Genomic DNA, 13933 nt, shown 5'->3' with positions numbered 1-13933 from the left:
ACTCGAAAAGTTACCGGTTTCCTAATCGTACTTGGAATTCTATAAAATTCTCGTCAGACGAGTGCACACCAAGTGAACGCGCACGCAACTCTGTCAGAACGTTTCGCTCCTCTTCTGCGATCGAAGGTCTCATTCTTTGGTTTTGCCACCGCGATCGTTATGCTCGAATTTATTTCATTTAAGATAGTCTATAGTATATAGTAATTTCTTTGTTGTAGATACTGTCCATCTTTTCTTGTCGCTTTTAAATATTATTAATAAACTCAAATTGTGAAAAACGGTTCTTAAGCGGTACGTGTTGAGGACTTTTTGTGTCAATCAGCTCCTGTGATATACTAGGTACGTATTAGAGCACAATATAATATCGAATTAAGACGAAAGATATGCATTGAGATTTATGTTTGGTAAATTATGGAGAATAATTGATAATATATAATGAATAAAAATCAATCGGGAAATTTGGAACATTATGAAGTAATTGGTTGGATCATATAAATTGCATTGATTTATTATGAGAATAAGTATTAGCCTTTTACAATCGAAGGATTTGAGAGGAAGAAAGATATAGGGTTTAAATTCAAAATTACAAAAGTTTATTATTGATATTAGTTGATTATGAATTTATAGTTCAAATTTATAGCATGAATTTATAAAGTTTGAAAAAGTGAATCGATTTTGATCGATCCTGAGCTTGTTTTTATTGTTTTATTCAAATTATTCATATAATTCAAATACAAGTGCAGCGGGCCCCTTAACACAGCAACCTTCAGTTACCAAGAAAATGTAGGTGTCTGACAAAATCGATATTGTTTTTCATTGAGATTGAAATACGACTGTGCATTTATTATTTTATTCTCCTCGTATAATTTTATTTATAATGTTAAGGAAACAACTTTATATAGTATGGAAATTTTTATTTCTTAAAGGATACAATTCTTTTAATTTTATCGATGGTACGATTATTCGTTTCCATTGGTTCTGTCCTATGCAATGCCAATAGAATAATTTTAGCAGCTTTTTAAATGAACGATACATTAATCAACAATTATACAACGCTTGTTTTATTAATTGCTTAAGGAAAATCGATAGTACGATTGACTTATTCGATTTTATCAAGTGAAACTAATCCAATGAATTGCATCGTGTAACAATATATTGGCTGGATGAAATTTCGCAAAATGTCTAAGTCGAAAGAAAAGTACCTGAGGTAATCCTCTAATGGCCTCAATACCATTGCGTAGGTTGAACTTAAAAGCGTTTGCAACCAGTAGAAACCAAAGTACTAAAGTGTTTACGATAATTGAGAATCGATGCTGCGGTCTTACCCACAAGGAATTGCTTTTTGTTTTTGCATCACGACAAGCACGATTACAAAAGGATGATAAAACAACATTAGAAATAAAAGAAATGGAATTATTTACTCGTCAAAGTGGATGACACTAGATGTAAGCCTGTGTCCTTTCCAATAAAATATTCTGATATTTCGCAAGCATTGGAGGAGCATTACAGCTAAAATTATATCGAACCTAAAGAAAATGCTATCGATTCAAACTCCTTATTACCAAGTATAATCAAGCTTCGACTAATTATAAATAAAATCTACGTAAGAGTTGTAATTAAAGATCTATGCCTGACATAATTTTAATAATTAAACCGATACTGGATTGTGAAGGACATCAATCGATAAAATTAGCGCGTATAAATGATACGATTATATAGTTCATACATAAATTCAAGAAAATTCACGCGAGATATTCCAAGATTTTCTCCCGGAATAATAAAAAAATTCAAATAAATAACAATAATAAGGGATAAGATATCTGAGAAACGTAAGAAGAAAACGTAGAAGGCATAGAAATGCTTTGCCAAAAATTATAACGAAAGTTTTTCATTAGGTAAAACAAAAAAAGAGATAATTTTCACTGTTACTTTTATTTCAAGGCATTCTTTTGACCGTAGTAACTTGAACTTACTTATCTAAATGATAATGATATATTCTATAAATGATATAAATATCAAATAGATTCTATCAAATATATACAGGATGGTTGGTAACTGGTGGTACAAGCGGAAAGGGGGTGATTCTACGCGAAAAAAGAAGTCGAAAATATAGAATAAAAATTTTTCGTTTGAGGCTTTGTTTTCGAGAAAATCGATTTTGAATTTTCGCTCGGTACGCGTGCGGTACGTTATAACGGATCTCACTGTAGATCGTTGTCTCGATGGAAAAATTTAAAAAAAAAAAGAAATTTAAAAAAAATTTTTATTCTATATTTTCGACTGTATAATATAATATACAGGGTGGTTGGTAACTGATGGTACAAGCGGAAAGGGGGTGATTCTACGCGAAAAAAGAAGTCGAAAATATAGAATAAAAATTTTTCGTTTGAGGCTTTGTTTTCGAGAAAATCGATTTTGAATTTTCGCTCGGTACGCGTGCGGTACGTTATAACGGATCTCACTGTAGATCGTTGTCTCGATGGAAAAATTTAAAAAAAAAAAAAGAAATTTAAGAAAAATTGTTATTCCATATTTTCGACTGTATAATATAATATACAGGGTGGTTGGTAACTGATGGTACAAGCGGAAAGGGGTAATTCTACGCGAAAAAAGAAGTCGAAAATATAGAATAAAAATTTTTTTTTTAATTTTTTTTTAATTTTTCCATCGAGACAACGATCTACAGTGAGATCCGTTATAACGAGACGTGATAAAGTGCACGCGTACCGAGCGAAAATTCAAAGTCGATTTTCTCGAAAACAAAGCCTCAAACGAAAAATTTTTATTCTATATTTTCGACTTCTTTTTTCGCATAGAATCACCCCCTTTCCGCTTGTACCACCAGTTACCAACCACCTTGTATATACAAACCACTATCTATTTATTCGTATAGGAAGTTCTATCAAGAAGTGAAATACATGAAGGATCTGACTTTATCTCGGTGCACCGATCCAAGGTTAATAATGTAATGTCTTTTCCAAATATTTTCCTCGATAGAACATATTTAAAGATGCCAGTATATGTCGGTTAAACGTATTAACACATCAGCCAGTAGCGCGTTAGATAATACCACAGGTTTTCACTAATAAAAACCAGTTTATGAATACGTACTTGACGTTATTTGCCAGACAAATTAAAAAATATGTTACTATCTTAGAAAGCAAAGTGTTTACAGTAAGACGCAAATTAAATCGATTTGATACAACGTAAGATCGTTAAATAAGAAACGATTGCTTGCTACAAAAAAGGAAACAGTAATGAAAAAAAAGACAGTTGACGATTATAAATGACAACTACGCGGCAAAAAACATGTTTCGATATCTACAGTAAAAAATTGAAAGAACTGAAGCGAGAAATTTGTTAATTTTGAAAATGTACCGTCGGGATAAAATTCTGTTTATGGAACACAGGGTGTACGTGTGGATAATTGTTTAATTACAGTCTTTAACACGATCATCGTCAATAATGGTTAAATAAGAAATTATCGTAAGAAACTAATTATGGTTAAATAAGAAATTACTTGCTATAAAAAAGATGACAGTAATGAACAAAAAACTGATAATAAATGATTATAAATTAAAATTGCACGAGAGAAAACATCTAGTTAACGGAAGTTGCTCAATTTTACTTGCTATTCGACGATTCGTTTAAATTGTACGATGCAAAGAGTAAAATGTTTTCTCTGTTTTCGCTAGAAATCGACAATTAATAGGAATCAATTCCTTAATTCATATCTACTAATCTAATATTCGAAAGTTTAGCAAGATTTAGCAAATCTAATAAATTTGAAAAGGAAAAAGGATATAATGGAGGAAGACCTCCAATTAATGTGCTATGCACAGTGCATATGATTCAATAACCGGTTTCGAAGCTGAAGGTTTGCTTTGTAAATTATCTCGCATAAACGTACCACGGTCATAACGTAAAATGTCTGACGGTTAGAACGTAAACGAAAATTTCATTACAAATATTTGTCATGAATTGCACATTTTGATCATTGAAGTGACAGTTGTGATATACTATAGAAAATTATTATGCTAACGGAGGAACTTGTGTGTTTCTAATTTCGATTACAAGTAACGAAAATAGTCGCGTCTTAAATCAGGTGATGAAAAGTCCGACGATTTTTCGATTACGTTACGCCATAAAATAATAGAATAATACACGGTACACGAAATCAAAAAGCAGATCGAGACGTCTTTGTTGTTCTCATCGATATTCTACGCACGAACAGTAGCAAGCAAGATTCCAGAGAAATGCTCGCAACACGTTGCGAATATATAACAATGTTCGTGAATTGCTAATAATAATGTGAAGAGATGGCTGGTCTATAGCGTGTCTATGCCGTTTCATGAATAATAATAACAGGTGCTTTACATATCCTTGTTTCGAAAGTGATATATCTCGAAAGCATTAGTTTTTCGAAAAAAAAAAAGAAATAAAGAACAATTTCTGAACGTAATAAACAACAGTACGTTAGTTAATTAATCGACTTTATCAACAGGAAAGTTAATGTTCGTCGAATATCTTACTTGTATATCATGTGCAAGGTTTTTATAATATTTAGCCCATAACTCGAAAAGATAGTAATTTCCATGAATGTTTAACTTGAATGGAACTTTTTGAATGGGAAAAAATTAAAAAAAGCACACGTTTCTCGTTTTGCAATTCGAATACGATGTCGTCTAAAATATCATCGATTTAATCCGTGTGCTAATTTTATCGATAATAATACGCGCAAATTCTTATTCTCGCATGAATAACCAAGATCGAGCGGTCATTTTGTCACATGAATTATGGATTTCCGATGATTCCAAGATTTTTAAAATTTCATATCGATATATGAAAATCCGATTAAAATTGTCAGCATCGTAAAAATCATAGTAAGAATTTCTTCTTTGAGCGAATGCATGGGAAAATTTACATTTCCATTAATTCCAATTATTTAATAAGATTGAATGAAATTTGTAAATATTATTGAAACATAGGTAAATATATTATTATGTGCAAATTATTAATGGAGAAAATTGTATGGTTTCCTTCTAAAATAACACGAATGAGACGCGCAGAACACGTCGAAAAATATGTCAAAGTGCATCAATTAGTGTTATAAATATATATGGAACTACAATTTCACAATCGTCGATTTGTAGACAATGCAAATATATACAAATTTAATTGCTCCAATCGGGCGATATCAGACTCGAAGCGATTAAATGAATAATAACATTCACATTATTGATTGGATTTGATCGCTGATATGCGTAATGAAACTCAAAGGAAATTGCAATGATTAAATAAAGGCAACGAAGCAGATTAACATACAACTGGTGTATTTTTAACTAAATTATTCTAATTTTATTCGAACCTAGTCGAATTGTACTAAATACTATTACAAATTACTTTCTATATAATATAATTTAAATAATTAGAAATATTATTACCTAAATAAATTTCTATAAACGATCGCTTTATTTTGCATTTGAATAATGGTTCGTGAGGAACACGGGGAAAATTTTCTTCACGGCGAGATTCTTCTCGTAAATGCTATTTCCATAATCCTCGGACTCATTTACTTTCAAAGCTTTCAACGCGCTAAGGAGCTATTAACGTATAAACAGCAATCTTTCTTTAGCGCAATATCGAAGCACAAGAACGAGTCTTTTACATTTTCCTTAAATTTAAGAAACAAATTTTAACGGTAGAAAAATACGATTTGCTCGAAAATAACTCAAAGAACGCAGCGGTGTTATATAACGAATCTTACGTATGTTCAAATGAATATCGAATGAAGGTGAGAAGAGCATCTAGAATACGTCTCGATGAAAAAAGAATCTCGTCCATAAATTTACTCGAAAATAGACTCTCTCTTTCTCGCTCTATCTCAAAAGATATTTTCGACAATAACAAGACGAGGAAAATATAAAATAAAAATATTTATACGAGCGCAGTTATCTTTTATAAACACGTCCAACCACTTTTTCTGTTTCCTTTTATTGTCATCTTTTTGCCCAGCATTCCCTGAAATATGGCATCAGACGTAGCATCGGTGTCTGCCTGGTTCCAAGGTCGAAACGTGTTCGTCACAGGTGGTTCCGGATTTATGGGAAAAGTCCTAATTTACAAACTATTGTTGAGCTGCCATGACCTTGGCAACATTTACGTCTTGGTCAGGAAGAAGAAAGATGTCGATCCACAATCACGGTTGAAGCTCATGATGCAGGTATGATGTAGTTTGAATTATTCCAAGAAATTATCGTAACTCATGACGGATTCAAATAACTTCTACGAGCATAATTTAAATCAGAAACGAAACGACATTTCTTTTCTGAAAGATGTGTAAATTGCCCAGTTTAAAGCTTCACGGGATAATGTTAAGATATTTTGTGCATATGCTGTTTGAGAAATTGATGAGACGTTAGAGATTTTAAACTTATCTCTGTCCTCTTTTTTCATTAGACGTTCAGTTACCAATGCAACAACATCGAACTGTTTTACCGTTTAAGGAGGGAGTAGAACTTTAGAGACTTCGTCGTTTTTTTCACACATGTATTCAATCGGAATCTGGTATTTGGAATCTTAGATAAATCGATTTCAATTTAATGCGTGTGCTTGTTTACTGAGAATTTTTTATTGCTTCGCGTCATCGTTTTTTTTCGACCTCCTTTTGACGACATTAAACTGCACCTGCAGATAATAGATTCTGCGAAGAAGTAAAAAATTGATAAAAGTTATTTAATTCTAATGACATAAAATCTATTTGCTTCTGTTGTTCTTTATGACACCCTTTGTTGTGATATGTGCAACGTATATCACACGTAGATGGTTGCCGCGCAGCATGACTAATGTTACCAGTAACACGAGATAGGAAGAAAACGTATATACCTATCATTCACGCTGTAGGCCATTGGATTGTAATCATTCATCGATTATAAGGCACCGCAATCGATTCAAAGGTTATTTTGCAGATTATTACGGAAATCACGCAACTATCTGTTTTACGATATTTTTATAGTATATAAATGTATTTGAAATTTTTTCTTTTCCAATGTAATTAATAGTTTGCGTTATTTCTCTTGTCATAAAATTGACTATTTGATTAACAGTACTATTCAGTATAAACAGTACTATTCAGTATTAACAGTAAATAACACAGACCATATAAAAAATATCATAAATCTAGTGGAGAAATAACAGAAGAGCAAATTTCTATTTCTACATTAAACTTATCGTTTTGTGGCTCTAGTTAATATTATGCAACAGTGGTACAAAAATTGTCAATTTATATTGACAATTCGATAAATGGCACTTCTAATACGTGTCAACGAAAATGAAAGGTACGGTTGAGTTTATGGTATATGATAATTTCAGTGTATACATTTTTTACGTGTTCTAGAAAACCAGTAGAAATAAATATATTCACGGTAAAAAAAACGTAAATGCATTTATAGGTAAATCATTAAACAGCACTTTTACATAGTAAGTAATTTTTTTTCTCGTTCACGATCTAATCTTTTTTTATATCTCCTCTTAATGTATTCAATGAGTAAAAAGGATTGAGTATTGGAATAATTGTTTATTCATATTTGATAATCTCGATCATGTATGTTATTATGAAATATTTCTATTTCTTTTATATATTATCAATTTATTATATTCATGTTACAATTTATAATTATAGATCAATTTTCGATTGATTTTTTAGGAAATTCCACTTAAAATGATTGAAGAAAAACATCCTGAGAAATTGGAAAAGATTATATTGATACCAGGTGATACAACTTGTAAGGATCTTGCCTTATCGACCGCCGATAAGCAGAGATTAATGGATGAAGTCTCTGTTGTCTTCCACATGGCAGCAAACGTCAAGTTTGACTTAACGCTTAAAGAAGCGGTAACGATAAATACTTTTGGTACCAAAAATGTTACAGATCTTGTGAAACAGGTAAATACTTATTCATTTTAATATATTATCATGAATATTTAAAATTTCTTACTTTTATGCTATGTATTATAATAGAATTATTACATGTTATAATTATAATAAAATTTGTTTCACTACCTTTTTGATTCGTAATAAGGGAAGTTTAAAGATATATTATTCATAGCTGCCTCATTTAAAATCCTTCATTCACGTTTCTACTTCGTACTGTCACTGCAATGAGCCTGTACTTGAAGAAAAATATTATCCGTGTAATATGGACCCCGAAGAGATCATAGAAATGGTAAACACTAGACCAGATGACTTTCTGGAACTAATGACACCGACAGTGCTACGAGGATTACCGAACACCTACTCCTTTAGCAAGGGACTCGCTGAAGATTTGGTGCAGAAATGTGGCGTGCCTGCAGGGATTGCAAGACCTTCGATAGGTAAATGCGCAATTTTGATAACATGTACTATTATATGTCAAATATACTGAATTTTGAAACTGTTCTCCCATAAAAAAAATGGAGAACACGACTTACTGTATTCTTCCCCTATGATCGTTATATGATTTCAAAATAAATATGCTTATAATATAATGCATATGTCTAGTACGTTATAGATTTAATTATTATGTAAATTTTAATTCAACGTCAATTTTAATTTTAGTGGTTGCATCATGGAAAGAACCAAAACCTGGTTGGGTAGATAACTTGAATGGGCCAACAGGTTTAATGGTAGCTGCTGGAAAAGGGGTAGTTCGATCGGTGCTTTGTAACTACAATTACAAAATGAACATAATTCCCTGTGACATTGCAGTTAATGCGATTATTGTACTAGCATGGAAAGTAGGGAGAGAAAACTCTAAGAAACCACTATTTATGAACGTTACCGATGGTATTGAAAACTCAATTTCTTGGGGTTGGGCTGTAGATACTGGCAAGAAATATACCACAATGTATCCCTTTACAGGTTAGTGAGGGAAGAATAATATACTGTTTGAATTAATCTATCCACTTCTAACTAAAATGTACTTTCGTTTATTTTATTCAATAGTATCTGTTTTATATTTATACGGTATGGAATAAAAGAATAAAATGAATAACTTAGAAATTTTGTTTAAGGTGTGCTTTGGTATCCCGGTGGAAGTCTCACTACATTAAAGTGGTTTCACTGGTTGCGTGTGATCTTATTTCATTATATACCTGCACTTTTCATAGATATTTTAGTTCTTCTAACTGGAAATAAACCGTTTTTAATAAAAGTGCATAACAGAATTAATCTTGGTATTAAACTGATACAATATTATACTACCAAACAATGGAACTTTCCGTAATTACGTTCATTATAAAATAACATAATAATAATACGATAATAAGATGCAAATGACTAAAAATTTCGTTTTCTCCTTTCAGGAACGATCGTATGAAAGAATTGCAGTCTGAAATGAATTCCTCCGATAAAGAAGAGTTCTTTATAGATACAACAGGAATAGATTGGGATGAATACATGTCAATCTATATATTAGGCACCAGACAGTATTGTTTGAAAGACGATCTTTCAACAATACCTCGTGCACGAAAAGTTCTTAGGTATTTGTATTTCGCCGATTGGTTGGTTAAAATTGGCCTCGCGATTTTTTTCGCGTGGTTTATATATTTGTGGATATACTCGTTTGAAGAACGAATTGCGGCCGTCTTTGAGGTTAACGAGATCTAGATTTCCCAAGATTTAAATATTCTAAAATAAATTCAAATTGACCACCCAATAAGGCAATATTTGTTTGTTTTTATTTCTTTTTGTTGATGAAATAGAAAATATTTACAAATATTTCTGGGCTGAAATATTTAATTAAGGTGTAGGCGAAAATTTAGGCGAAAAAAATTGTATATAGGATAAAAATATGTTGGCTTTTTATAACTTTTGAAAGTGTTTGGAAATATAATATTAAGACGAAGCTTCTATTTTGTAATTTCTGTATTTAAGAATGTATTATCCACTTCTATCAACATTTCGGGCATTACCAAGTCCATAATCGGCTCGATAAAGTCTGCTACATTGTTACGCCCGTTACATAAGAATCGAAATTACCTGACTAGTCTATAAAGTTACATAAGAATGACCATTTAAATTATCGATACGAACAAAGATTCTGCACGAATGTCAGAAAAAATATGAATCTTCTACTGATAGATTCATAAAAATATTCATAGAATTCGTAAAATATTTAAATGTAAATTATATTGTAGATCTATTTACTACTTTTATTTGGCATTAAGAATGACATAAATATTCAATGAAATGTTAACCTGTAAACTGAGGAAAACGAGTTGACACATCATTCGAATTGCTAATATTCTAACGAAAAATATTCTTATTTAAGAGTCTTCCATCCGTTTTAATTAATTTACCTACATTAATGAAATCAAAATTTTGACTATATAAGTTCTTAATTAAAGGGAAGCATAGTTAACAGGTTAGAAATGAATTAAACAAGAAATCATAGAAAGAATAACGCTTAAATAATATTGATAACCCTAATATCATTTTTAACTAGACCTAACCTTGAATGTAGAGAAATAAATTCAACAAAAATAACGACTAATACAAATACCAGTCAATGGGCGTGAATAATTCGACCCTATATTTTTGTGATGCATCTTGGATCAACTGATGACAATGACTACCTTCAGGCGAAAACGAAGACTAAACGAAAAATGACGAAGCACATTGCGAACACGGTAATACCCCAAAGATGTCGAAACATGACACTGTAGCACTCGTCCTCTTTCATTCTCACTCGTGCACGTGCGTTCCTTCTTCTCCCTCCTCTCCCAACATTACCATTTTCACTTTTACTTTTGCGGTACAGCCCTCACTCTTCAACCATCGCTACAGGTGTGCTGGCGCGTTTCTTTTTGAATAAAGATTGCTCGTGCACGCACGCTTTCGCTCCGCGTCATTCCTCATGATCGCACTTTTACTTTTTGTTACTACGTCTTTCGTACCTCTGTTTCGTACCTAAAAACTTCTCTTTTCTTAAATTTTGTCACTTTTAACATTAAGAGAAAGACAGTAAACATTTTATTATTTATATATGGTAATATTCTTCATTTCTTTCTATTTGTCTTTATAATAAACAAGTCATCTTAAATATTAACGAGCAAACAAATGCTAGGTAGGTTATGCTTAAATAAGTAATCTGTTAAGTCACCTTTCTTAAAAATGTTGCTTCGCTTAAATTCTGTCAGTCTTAACAGTGAGAAAAACAACGGTAATTATTTGATCATTTATATAGTGTTAGGTTAATTGTAATTGAAGCAATATGATAACAATAGATAAATATACGTTGTCAATAGAAGTAAACGTTAATATTTATGAAATCACCTGAATATTTTTAATAATTGTAAAGACAAACTAGTTTAAGATCATTCTAATGTAAGGCTATGTCTGCATTAGTTATAATCAAACGATCGCATCAAACAAATATTAAGTTCTTCTTCTGCTAATAACAAAGAAGTCGCTCTGCAGTCACGTCGCCAAATGCGCGAACGTCCATAGAAACGAATGCTCTTTCGTAAGCAGTAAAATTGACGCGCGACAAATTGTCACTAGAACGTGTATAACCTTAAATAATTAATATAACCCCAAAAATTTCAGAGATTTCGCAATAATTGTGATACCGCTATAAGTAATGATATATAAATAACTGTCCTTCATTTCTCGCTTGAGGTCAACCTGTCTCGAACAATTATGTAAGAAATTCTTCATTTCTTGCTACTTGTAATGGTCAACATTTTAGCTTTTGCATGAAAAAGCTAATCAAGCATTGGCTTATTATAATACTTTAATTAATGTGTTTCGCACTTATAAATCAAATTTAGTTAAAAATTCAAAGTATTTGCTTTGTACAATAAATGTAAGAAGAGCTGTGTACCACTATTAGGAAATCATTCCGTATACTTTTCTCTACTCTAATAGATAGGTTAAGAAAGTAAAATTGGATCAATTAACACAGGTCAACATTATTTGATCGACAATCTAATTGTTGGTCAAAATTTGTGAATGGTAATCACAATATTTATGAGAAAACTAAAATGTGAATATTCTTTATTAATAAGAATATTTTTTCGTATTAATAAAGAATAGGGTATTTATTAATAAAAACAAGGCTTTCTCAGAATTTAAATTTCCAAATATTTCCCCCCGCAAATTTAACCATTTAACAAATATTTTTTATTACTATAATTTTAATGTTCGTCCTATAGCATACTAAATTTGCTAATGGCATTATTTTCTTATATATAAATGTTAATCAATTTTGTAAAACATTATAAACAAGCACTTCAAACAGAAAAAACTTTAAAAGATGAAAAATAAGATGTAACAAATTGTCTTTTCCTCTTTTAATTCAATGTGAGAGATTAATAACTTATTTACGGATTTGTGTCAAGTATACGATTAAATATATTTGTGAAGCAAGTAAATATACGAAAAGAATTGTAATTAAAAATTAGGGAATACAGAATCTTTAATCGATATAATTAAGGAAAATAGGTGACCTCTTGTTATTTATAGATAATTCTCATTTGCCATGAATGAAGTTCCGGTTGCCACTCGTTATTCTGGTTCTCAAAGAATTTCGAAATATCCTCAACATACACGGGAATTAGATTCCCTCTGCTTCAATAAAATCATGACTGTTTTCACTTTTAACGAGACATATTGGATTTTAACAACAGACACGAAGAAAACTAATCACTGTTTAAATTATTCTACTGTAATAATACAAAATTTTCGAAATAATCTATGATAAAAATGTAGTAGAATAATAACAACGAGCAACAACGTGACAATTGTATTCGGAAAACTAACAATGTACTATAATTAAACTACCATCTTAAATCTATATTCCAAGGACTTTTCTATGAATATAATTTACTTTGCTTATTTAAATTCTTTAAAGGATCCAGTCATAATAAATTGAAATATACATACAAAACTTTGTTTAGTTAAAAATTCAATTAGTAAATATCCTAAATAAAACATTCAGCACGAGTCATATACTTTCTTATAGTAGTTTTTTTTAATATATATATAAATTAACAAAAGCGTGCATCCAATATATCCCTGTGTTGAAATTACATATGACTAATATCAAGCTAAACAACTGAAGAAGGAGAGGTTCCAGCGTAAGCTCATTTCACGAGTTACGTAAGGGCTTGTAAAGACAATTTGACAAGACTCGGGGCACGTACATAGATATACAAAATATACAAAAATCCATTTTCCCTCCTGTTTGCTACATTAACGTACAATCCGTATAATATAACATAATCGAGATACTTCTTGAAAAGAAAGGATCTATAAGTAATCACGCATGTATATATAGACTAAAGTATACAGGTTGTCCCACAGAAATTTTGAAATTTTGTAGAAATTTTGTCAATATGTTCTGTACGTATAAGAATAAAGCGTCATGTAACAGGAAGTTTACAGGTGCTTCACTAGAAAGTTACCACAAAAATATGAGATATGACATGTATAGATAGATGTCAATACACATCTCTCGGTTTAGCTCAGGACAAAACAAGATACATAGTGTTCATTGTACATACTGATATGTGCAAAATGCTTACATATTTTTACCTATCCATAGAAAGCACTGGCAAAACTCGTATACTAAACTACAAGGCACTCCGTATAATATACATAATTTAGAATATAGTTTACTCAGTCACGAATATTATAAATATTTATATCAGTAAGTACATAGATAATCAGTGTATTTTCTAATCTAATAATTGAATTAACAGAACCGATTACACATTAAACGAACTCTTTCAATTCTTCGTTTCATCTTATCTCAAAAAGTTCTTGATTTAGTTTTTTCAATCTGTATCTCACATTCATAAAATGCTTCTACAGATCTGACTGTGTGGTAAAACATAGAACAACGTATTCAATCCATATTTCACATTCATAATATAATTTTGAACGATTAAA

General features: G+C 31.0%; 1 protein-coding gene across 1 annotated transcript; it reads left to right on the top strand.

Annotated features, from left to right (window-relative positions):
• On the top strand, nucleotides 1-9897 carry LOC138185123 (putative fatty acyl-CoA reductase CG5065). The gene is made up of 8 exons (XM_069123818.1): nucleotides 1-126; nucleotides 219-339; nucleotides 6016-6223; nucleotides 7706-7945; nucleotides 8109-8373; nucleotides 8597-8899; nucleotides 9052-9259; nucleotides 9343-9897. Exons 3-8 carry the CDS (start codon nucleotides 6029-6031, stop codon nucleotides 9644-9646), a joined length of 1515 nt encoding a protein of 504 aa, XP_068979919.1. The 5' UTR covers nucleotides 1-126; nucleotides 219-339; nucleotides 6016-6028; the 3' UTR covers nucleotides 9647-9897.
• The last annotated feature ends 4036 nt before the right edge of the window (nucleotides 9898-13933 follow it).

The sequence above is a fragment of the Bombus flavifrons genome, chromosome 11 (assembly GCF_040668555.2).
Source record: "Bombus flavifrons isolate JBK064 chromosome 11, iyBomFlav1_principal, whole genome shotgun sequence".
In the NCBI taxonomy this organism is placed as follows: domain Eukaryota; kingdom Metazoa; phylum Arthropoda; class Insecta; order Hymenoptera; family Apidae; genus Bombus; species Bombus flavifrons.
The sequence above is the reverse complement of the archived record's forward strand: the minus strand, read 5'-3'. Positions and strand labels throughout refer to the sequence as shown.